The following is a 10,562-nucleotide window of genomic DNA, read 5'->3' as shown; positions in this document are numbered from 1 at the left end:
GCTCCCTCATTCCTACATCAACCTGGTAATCTGGTTCACACCGACTCCCAAGTGAACGAAGACTAGGAGTAGATTGCTTATCTGTTGCTGGACTTGGCATCGAGCTCTCAATATACCTATTATGAGAGAGAGACGACCTTCTCTCCCAACATAGATCATCACTCCCAAATCTCTCAAAAGATATGTCATCTGCCGGGTATCTCTGCTGCGTGCGCAATCCCGACGGGTCCCAACAGGTAGGCGATCCCAGAGGCTGGTCGGCAGTGCGGTAGGGCTGGTGGCAGGCGGACTGGCCTCGCGGCGCTCGCACCTCCTCCTGATGGTGAGGTAGGTCCCTGCAAGTCTCCACGCGTCAAGGCCGGTGATCGAAGGTCGGGTAACTGTTACAGACGTTCTCCGCAACAGACCGATTGTCTATCTTCTCGTGGTATGATGATGATCAGACGCTCGACAAACTCGCAGGGATGATCACAGTTTTGCTGATTCACGGACGTGTTCCGATCAACAACAAAAAGAGAACAAAAAGGATTCTTGTTGCACACGATAGGTGTAGAGAAAATAATATATTCCTTCATTGCTATCATATGCAAATACTCCACATATTTATAATATGTTGGGATACAATGATATAGATTAAATTAAATCTAATAATATCTAAACTAATATGGGAAAGATATGGTGAATCACAATTAACTAAATAGAATAATATCCTATAGATATTCCCTAATAATATGTAGAGGATGATCGTATCAACTCCCCCACGGTTGAAATCCACCTTGTCCTCAAGGTGGGAACCACGAAGAAACTAAGAGAGTTGAAAGCCGACTTTGGCGAGGCATCTCCTCCTGGATCAAACACACACAGAACAGCTGAGCGTCTCCCTTCATCACCTCCGTAAACAATCAATAAAGGCGGACAGATGTGGTCGTCCAAATTTAATGCTAAAATGGAAAGCTCTGCCACACATCCATTCAAATCCACATAGACACAAGCAAGTCCCCGCGAACCGGTGTGAGCATCTCCTGTCTTACCCAAATCTTCCGCTTGTAACTTAAGCACATCCTCGAACAACCTTCGCTTTTCTTCCAGTCCCTGCTTTTTCATATCAAATCCGTCATCAACAAGGTTTTGAATCTCCATGCTCTCTCTCTTGCTCGGCTTCTTAGTCAACACAATGAGATCGTTTTCTTTCGTTGCTAAACTAGATCGAAGGGCTTCAACTGTATTCTCTTTCTCGAGCAACTGCAAAAAAGTGTTATTGACCTCTTCTTCTCTTTTGGCCATATAGTCATTCTCTTTATCTTTCTCTGTTTGATTCCCCAAACTAGTAAGTACGATCAACTTCTCCTCCCTCTTCTCTTCACAATTATGCGAATCAATTTCCCACTCATTTTTCCTTGAGCTTGAGACACCCGCTTGCAGTTGATGAGGAGAGGCGCATAATGGAGCTTTCACGGACAACGATAACAAGGGTTGGCAAGGGCTCAATGCGGCGGCGGGCGGAAGCTCAATAGTCGATGTTGTACTTGGCTGTTTTAGCAGACGATCTGACTGCAGCAGTGGCTTCTGGTCGAGCACGAGCTGCGGTCGTGTGGGGGTACGGGAGCTTGGGAACGTGGGTCGCTGGTTCTGGTTTTGGGGCTGCTGGCACAGCAGGTCTGGTGGAGTCGGCTGTGGCGGAGGTTCTGGCAGCGGGGAAGTGCGAATATCTTCAATACGGCGACCGGACGTTTGGGAGGGTGGATCCCAGCAAGTCTGCCTTTTCGCATCCAGAAATTGCTGCTGATGCGATTCTGGAGAAAACCAACCCGAGTTCGGGCTTTAGCGCGCGCAATGCGGCTGTCGGAGTGGCCGTTCCTGCTCCACAAACTGATCCCTAGAGGGGAAGGCATTGCGCGGCGGCTGATAGGCATTCTGTCGGGTGGAATACCGGCGAGCAGGTAGCGGCTCATATGCGGCCCGACCGAACTGTTGCCGATAGCCCGGAGGGTCCCAGCAAGGCAGCGAATAGTACAGCATATCTTGAGCCGGCTGTGGCTGTGGCTCCGGCAGCGGACGAGGGCAAAGCTTTCTGCGGGAATCGGAGCACGCATAGGGCTGCTGTGTATATGTTGCTTTTGACGTATGCAAGTTTGTCACACGTTGTTCGATTTTGTCGCAACGTGATTCCAACCTGGAGATAGCGGCATCAAATTGATCGAACAGATGTTCATAACGCCCCAATCCGGTGTAGTTGCGTGACATGATGACTTTGAACGGCGGCGGTGAAGCTCGGGCAGGTGGACTGAATTTTTTTTTTTTTTTTTTGTTTGAGATTGGTGATTTATTTGGGTAATATGGATGAAGAAGATGGATGATTCAGCGGCTGAATTTTTTTGATATTGGTGTATAATTTGGGTAATATGAATGAAGAAGATGGACGATTTGGCGGACCTGAAATTTTTTTTTTTTTTTGATATTGGTGAATAATTTGGGGGATATGGAAGAACGAAGATGGAGGATGAGTACGGGATGAAAGCACCAGTTGTTACAGACGTTCTCCGCAACAGACCGATTGTCTATCTTCTCGTGGTATGATGATGATCAGACGCTCGACAAACTCGCAGGGATGATCACAGTTTTGCTGATTCACGGACGTGTTCCGTTCAACAACAAAAAGAGAACAAAAAGGATTCTTGTTGCACACGATAGGTGTAGAGAAAATAATATATTCCTTCATTGCTATCATATGCAAATACTCCACATATTTATAATATGTTGTGATACAATGATATAGATTAAATTAAATCTAATAATATCTAAACTAATATGGGAAAGATATGGTGAATCACAATTAACTAAATAGAATAATATCCTATAGATATTCCCTAATAATATGTAGAGGATGATCGTATCAGTAACCTCTGCGATCAAATAGGTGGCCCCTCTCGGGGTAGCCACCACGGCGACGAGGCCGCGCATCCTGCGCGCGATCGCGGTACCCGATGGGCGGGTATCCCGTCCGTGGGCGACGATCAGGTGGATCCAAACGGCGTGAGACGTAGGGCGGTTTTGGCTCGGGCTGAGTGCGCCGCTCTGCTGCGTCCGTACGGGATTCCATCATGTCCAATAGGCGATCAAGTATTGCAATAATTGGGTGTTGCGTAGGCTGATATTGGTGATGAATACGCATAACTAATAAGGAAAAATATGAATTTGAAGTGGAGGGGTTCGGTGGTTTTTTGTTCCGTTGGTAAAGAAGGTATTTTTTTTTAGTGATTGGTGAGATATGGGATGAAAAAGATGGAGGATGAGTACGGATGAAAGCACCAGTTTTTCAAGAGCTCTCTTTTCCTAATGAAGAACCTTCGTCTAAACACACACGTAACACCACAAATCCGACGCTCTCAACGTGAGAGTCAGCGGCTGAAAACAAGAACTGGCGCAGAGATCTTCTCTGCCAGCAGTGATATAGGGTTTCAAGAGTATTACGCAAATAGTTTGTGCAAATAATTCTTCATTAATTGATTGACGATAGAATGATATAATCTCTCCTATTTATAATAGGAGAATACTACTACCTAATTTATTGACTAAGAAACAAATATATGGAACATACTATGAATCAAAAGATAACTAACTAAAAGATATGGAAGATATGGTGAATCAAAATATACTAATTAATTGGGGAAACCTAAGATATGGAGATCGTAACAAGTTTTTACGAGCCTTCATTTAATTAGTTTAGATATATTAGGGTTTTGCATATCTTTTCATATATATGTTTTCTTGTTCCATAAGCTAGTATTCTACTATTATAAATAGAGATAGGTTGTTCAAATTTTATTCATTCAATCAATCAATATATTATTTTGGTCAAGTTCCGTACGTGATACGTTGAATCATAAATTCCATACGCCACCGGTTGCCCGACGGAATCTCTCCGCGCACAGCCGGAAACGTATATCTGATCTGTAGTTGCCGACGGGTTGGAACCCGCGCACAGCCGCCTAGATCCTTATCTCCGCCAACCCTTACGGGTGCCGGATTCTCTTTATATTGTTAATTTCCGTTTTATCGGTTCATTAGGAATTTAGGTTCCTAACAACTGATGCTTTCATTGAGAGCTCATCCTCTGTCTTCGTTTATCCATAACCCCCAAATTATTAACCAATATCACAAAAAAAAAAGTCAGCCGCAGGACCACATCACTCCTAATCCTCCACCTTCTTCATCCATAACCCATATCTTCCAACCAAAAAAAAAAAATTACCTTCTTCACCAAAAAAAAAAAAAAATACCACCGAACCCTCCACCCCAACTTCATTGTTTTTCCCTTATTAGTTATGGCTATTTACCACCAATATCAGCCCCCACATCAGATGCACGCAATTATAACAAAGTTTGATCACCTATTGGACATGACGGAATCCCGTATGGACGCAGTTGATCGGCACGTGGAAAACCTTCGTCGAAAAAAATACCCCTGCCTACACCAATCTGGGAGGTCGCGCAACATCCCCGACGGCTTTTTCAGCCACCATCTAGAGGATACAGCCAATCGCTGCATTGGCTACCCTCGTGCACCTCCGCTGCCGGAGCCACCGCCACATCGGACTCCATCCTCGTCGTCCGTGCAGCGAACCCGCCGTAGCTATCTTCCCCACAGTCAGCCGCCGGCCGCGCGCTCTAATTATAGCTGTTATACTTCCCGGAAGAATGCCCACCAGCCGCCGCCCGATGCCTTCACTGCTGGGAATCAGTTCAGGGAGCAGGAGCTGCGCCGATTCCCTAATCCGGGTAATTTTTTGCCAGTCACACCGGCAGCAGTGTCTGCCTGCGAAAAAGCCGACTCGTCGGGACCCGCCAGTTCTGAGACAGTATGTGGGGTTTTCGGTCGATGAAGCTCCAAGGACGCGCCCAACCATGTACAAGGATCCGCCTAAAAAGTGCATTCAGCTGCGAGTGTCGGTTGATGAGCCACGGCCCCCGACCGGCTGTCCTATACGACCACAACCGTCGCCCTTGCATCAGCCAACCTATTGGGACCCGCCGAAACAGCAGGTTATGTAAAATTTCAACCTTTGCCGCAGCCACCACTTCCGCATCGCTTTCGGAGTGAGGTAGATGAGAACAGATGTTATGGAGAGGTTGTTACTCACACGCATTCGCCAACACTTGACGGCAATGAGGAGCTTGGTGATTCAGAGGACTCCATATTAGAGGAGGAGCTTTGTGATTTAGAGAACTCCATATTAGAGATGGCAGCAGAGAAACTCATGGATCGTGATTGTGGCTTGTCTAGTGAGAATCGGGGATCTAGGGAAGTTAGAGATGGCAGTCTCGAAGACCAACAAGTTTCATCTCTTGTGGAAATCTGCCCACCGCGCAATCCCGATATGAGCACAGAGAAGGAGGAAAAGGCATTGTTGAACGATGTAGAGGAGGACGATTCCACTAATGAGGTGAAGAAGGTCGTCGCCTCACTCAATGTTGTTCAAGTGTCATCCAAAAATGTTATTGGAAACTCTTGAGTAAGAAAGGAAATGGTGCTTACACCAGTTTGCCCACCATTGCTTGTGTCGGTGATGTACCAAGTATGAATCATCGATCAAAATCACTCGATACTGATGCAAGGTTGATCCCTCCGCAAAATGACACGTCATATTTGAGCACTCTTGGAGGTGATAAAGGAAGAAATTCAGTTGGTCGATATGTGTTTAATCCGGTAGGAAACGCCTCCCGAAAGCTTTTGCTTTCAACTCTCGTCGTTGGTTTCTGGTTTCCACCTTGAGGACAAGGTGGATTTTAACTGTGGGGGAGTTGTTACGAGCCTTCATTTAATTAGTTTAGATATATTAGGGTTTTGCATATCTTTTCATATATTTGTTTTCTTGTTCCATAAGCTAGTATTCTACTATTATAAATAGGGATAAGTTGTTCTCATTTTATTCATTCAATCAATCAATATATTACTCTGGCCAAGTTCCATATGTGATACGTTGAATCCTAAATTCCATACGCCACCGGCTGCCCGACGGAATCTCTCCGTGCACAGCCGGAAACGTATATCTGATCTGTAGCCGCTGCCCGACGGGTTGGAACCCGTGCACTGCCGTCCAGATCCTTATCCCCGCCGACCCTCACGGGCGCCGGATTCTCTTTATATTGTTATTTTCCGTTTTATCGGTTCGTTAGGAATTTAGGTTCCTAACATATTGTTAGTGAAATGATGTGTAGGGTTATTATTTGTTGAAACTTTTCATAAATGAATGTGCTCTATTTTTTTTGGACGGCCAAAAATGGTAAATGTGCTCTATTTTTGTGGACGGGGGGAGTATTAACTTAATAGATCACGTAATCAGGTCATTCAATTAAATAGTCATAAATAATATACAATATTTAGACGATCACGTTGGACCATATTAAAATGTTCCAACAGAGAACTTATCCAAAAAGTAAGAATCCCCTCTCAACAGCCAATGTACTTGTTGGTCACCACTAGTTTATCGCCTAACCACCAGTCTAAGTCGGGTCCAGATGTTCTTATTTGACTGATTCATTAATCATCATCGAATCAACCATAAATTTCTGTTGTTTTTGGTGATTTCCATATTGAAATGAGTTGCTAATTGTTTTGATTGCCCCTGATTGGTTTGTGAATCTTGTGTTGAATGTATCAATCTAATTTCGTGTTCATACTTACTATATCTATCTACGGTGTTAAATTCAATTATCACTACCAACAGAGAGACATTTCGTCAAACAGTTAGAGAGAAAATGTTCTTGATAACATTTCGTCAAACATATGGCAAGCATCTGTTCCTGATAACGTGTCATCATCGAACATGGAAGTTATAACTACAAGCCCTGGATATAGTATGCAATGGAGGACTTCTTATTACAAATAGGAAGACACCAATTCAAACTCAATTAGTTACTTTAATTGCTCTTAATCTAAGCCCCATGGTTTTGAGTACATCTCCGCACTCTTTTTATTGCAACTTCACCAATCCGAAAAATATAGCGAAAGATTCGATCCGTGATTGTGAGATCTCCATCCTGCAGTTTCAGTCTCTTCAACCTGAAATGCGACTCCTTTATAACAATCCAGACGACTACTAATACAATGATGCTCACGAATCCATAGATTACAATATCCTCAATTTTGTCAAGTGTTTGTGTTTCCATAGGATTCGTCATGTATAAAGAAGCTCCATAGCTCATTCCAATAGATGCCATCGACACGAATGTTGCATACCAGATGACAATCACGAAAAACAATGCATGCGTCTGTGCTCGCAAGGCGACGAGGAAGATTACGAGGAGAGACGAAATGAAAGCGGTGGTGTTAGCACGAGAGAATAGATTGTATAGTTTGGGATGAGTAGATCCCATCACCGCTTTTCCGGCTTTGTGTGATGACGTATCGTCCTGCCACAAGCCGCCGGGAGGGCTGACAGCCGCCTGGAATGCCATCGCGGCTATCAGGCCCACCACCACCATTGTCATGTCGGTTATATCGTTGATGATGGACTTCTCTACTGTATTCTTATCCATCAAATATTGTATCATCTGAGATTTTGATGCAATAATTAATTCACATAACAAATTGAGTCAAATGTCAGTCACCAACTTAATTTCAATAAAAATTAGGTGACTTAATTATGTAGAGACTAAAATGTTGGGCGCCATAACTAGTATTTATTGTAAGGATAATAGCATAAATAATATCATGAATGTAAAAGTCGAACCACTTCGATACGATGTATATCTACGTTTCGGAGCGATGTTAAGACAATGATTTTCACAATAAATTTTGGATACGTGATAAAATGTAAGATTATATATAGGGTGTGTTCAAAAATTGTTCTATCTTTACTAGCATTATACTCCCTCTCCCCTGCCATTAGAAATGAAACGTTTTCCTTTTTGGGTTGTCCCATTAAAAATTAAACATTTCTAAAAATGGAAACAATACTATCTATACTTTTTCTTTTCTCTTACTTTACTCTCTCTTCATTAACTCACAAAATAACACTACATAAAATCACGATTGACATTGTGTTGACATTTTTTGTTGTTATTATTTTACCATCTGTTGATATTTTCTAACGGTCCAGATTATAGTTTGGAGTTTGTACCATATTTAGAGTTTGCATTTGATCACATTCTCTAGTTATAATATTAACGCACCCCTCCTATATGTATATATAATAATGAAAACTCATTCTAGTTATGATAAAATTCTAATTGGGCCTAAAATATAATTGTACTAGGTAAATTTCCTTTGAGCCTTGCTTGGATTATTTAACTTCAGGTTCCATACTCCACACAATCTGTACTAGATAAATTTTATTGCATCTTTATCCAACTTTTCTTATCCTATTTACTCGTAATAAATTGACAACCAAAGAAAAAGTGCCCTTACCTCATCTCGATTGCACCTAACAGCCAAATTGAAGGCCTTCTCCCCATCATCATCCTTCACATTCGCAAGATCACTCATTTTCTCAACCAAAAACTTCAACGTCTCAAGCTGACGATGTTTCACGCACAAGTGCAACACAGTCTGGCCTCGATGCAGTCTCTCCATTGCAGGAGACAAGTCATTCTCAAGCAGAACCTTCAAGATCTCAACATGCCCTTTCATGGCAGCAATATGAACCGGGTTCATGCCTCGATCGTCGACCCACCAGCACATCTCATCGGGGCCTACGGTTAACAACATTCTGGCAATCTCGACGTGCCCACTTGCAGCTGCAATGTGAAGGAGATTTCTTGAACGTGCAAATGAAACTTGATCAACAAGAGATGGATCTTGTTGCACAAGTGTTTGGAATGCTGTCGTATCGCCCGTTGTTGCAGCATCGTATAGTTTCTTTTTCGGTGATATCGAAACCATTGTTTCGCCGAACTCCATTTTTGCCTTTGTTTTACAGATAAGCTTGTGAATTCCAAACTCAATGATGTATATATATTATTTTTATTTATATATTTCACGCACACGCAAAATAGTTAAGACAACCTGCCGTAAAGAAGACAAAAAATTCATACTCTTCATTAGGGAATTTGTCTAAAAGCCGACAACTATAGGACAAAAGCAAAGAGAAAATTCAAAGAGAAACAGGTGATTCTTTGCGTGAATACTTTGGTTGTACTATATTATTCTTTTTGTTGAGTAAGTTTTCTACGATAGTACTATCATATTACGTTACCGAACATGAGAACTTGTCCCAAAAATAACAATCGGCTTCTCTCAAGAGCCAGTGTACTTGTTAGACACAACTAGTTCTTATTGGTTACAATGAATAGGTCAGCTATTTCAGAAAAGTGTAGATGAGAATCGTAAATTGAGTTTTTAAAAGCTACTAGTTGAATACTTAAATGTTCAGTGATTTGAATTTTCAATACCTGGCCATTCACAATTTAATCCATTAATGTCAAATTTTAGGGGAAATTGTTTTTATTAATTGGCGAAATTTTTACTCCATACGCTTCCATAGTAGTGGAAAATATTTTTTTTAAATAAGGAAGTTAAGAAAAAGATGTGTAATATAATAAATAAAAAGAAAATAAAGTTAGTGTAGGGGATCAAAAGGTGTATAATGTATTAAATATAAAGATAATAAAGTAAGTGTAAGGGATTGGTGGTGTATACCCAAACTCCACATTAGTATGATATTGTTCGCTTTGGGCAAATTAAAGTCCTTACGATTTTGCTCTTGGGGTACTCCACAAAAGGCCTCATTCTAATGGAATTGGTTGTTAGGTTTGGTATACTGAAAAGCATGTTTCGAGCAAGTTTCGCGCGAATAAAATCTTGCTTGTATACGTAAAACTCTACAATCCACTTTTAACCCGATTCAGTATTATTCGAGCAGTCTCGCACGAATAGAATCACTATTATTATTACATTGTGTTTGCTTGTGCATTTATAAGATGTTTTACAAACATTTCAATGCATAAGAAGTAAACAAAGTCTAAAGTCTTTTGCTTAGTAGACCGGTTGTGGGCGTCGTCCACTTTAAGGTAACACGGTCAGATCTATGCAATGCTTTGCATCGAGTCCTAGTATTTTGATAAGATCAGCCCACCCTGATATCGAGATACAGTTCGGGAACCAGAGAGAAGATCCGTGGTCTAGTATTGAAGATCATCACGTGGAGAAGGCGCGAGCAATCGACGATTCTTTGGAGAATCAAATCGGTAACTCTAAACCGTAGAAATCATGTTTAGGATTTGTATTTTCTAAGCATGAATTATCTGTTTAACATGTGAATTGATTAATCGCATAATCGGTCAAGTACATCCGTGTCTGATTTATTTGTTTTGTACAAGTCTTCCGCTGTGCAAGGGGCACCAAACCTCATCATTGGTAAGCCCATATATATGCTTGCAACTCTTGTTCATTCCTCAATGTGGGATATTGTTTTCGACCACACATGTTACATGTTAATTTGAGTCTTTTGCAAATTGAGTGTCGGAGACTCACTACTCAAATTGAGGGGGAATGTCATGATGGAAAGAATAATTAGAGAATCAAATCACAGAGTAATCAAGGAGGCAATTGATATTGTGTA

At 41.8% G+C, this 10,562-nt stretch overlaps 1 protein-coding gene across 1 annotated transcript; it reads right to left on the bottom strand.

Moving 5' to 3' along the window:
* Nucleotides 1-6,808: 6,808 nt before the first annotated feature.
* Nucleotides 6,809-8,887, bottom strand: LOC125187402 (ankyrin repeat-containing protein At5g02620-like). Its single transcript, XM_048084025.1, has 2 exons — nucleotides 8,411-8,887; nucleotides 6,809-7,554 (listed from the first exon to the last, which is right to left on the bottom strand). The coding sequence occupies exons 1-2, from the start codon at nucleotides 8,882-8,884 to the stop codon at nucleotides 6,937-6,939; spliced, it is 1,092 nt and encodes a 363-aa protein (XP_047939982.1). The 5' UTR covers nucleotides 8,885-8,887; the 3' UTR covers nucleotides 6,809-6,936.
* Nucleotides 8,888-10,562: the final 1,675 nt, after the last annotated feature.

The sequence above is a fragment of the Salvia hispanica genome, chromosome 1 (genome assembly GCF_023119035.1).
Source record: "Salvia hispanica cultivar TCC Black 2014 chromosome 1, UniMelb_Shisp_WGS_1.0, whole genome shotgun sequence".
Taxonomy (NCBI): Eukaryota; Viridiplantae; Streptophyta; class Magnoliopsida; order Lamiales; family Lamiaceae; genus Salvia; species Salvia hispanica.
Note: the sequence above shows the minus strand (reverse complement) of the source record. Positions and strands in the feature narration are given on the sequence as shown.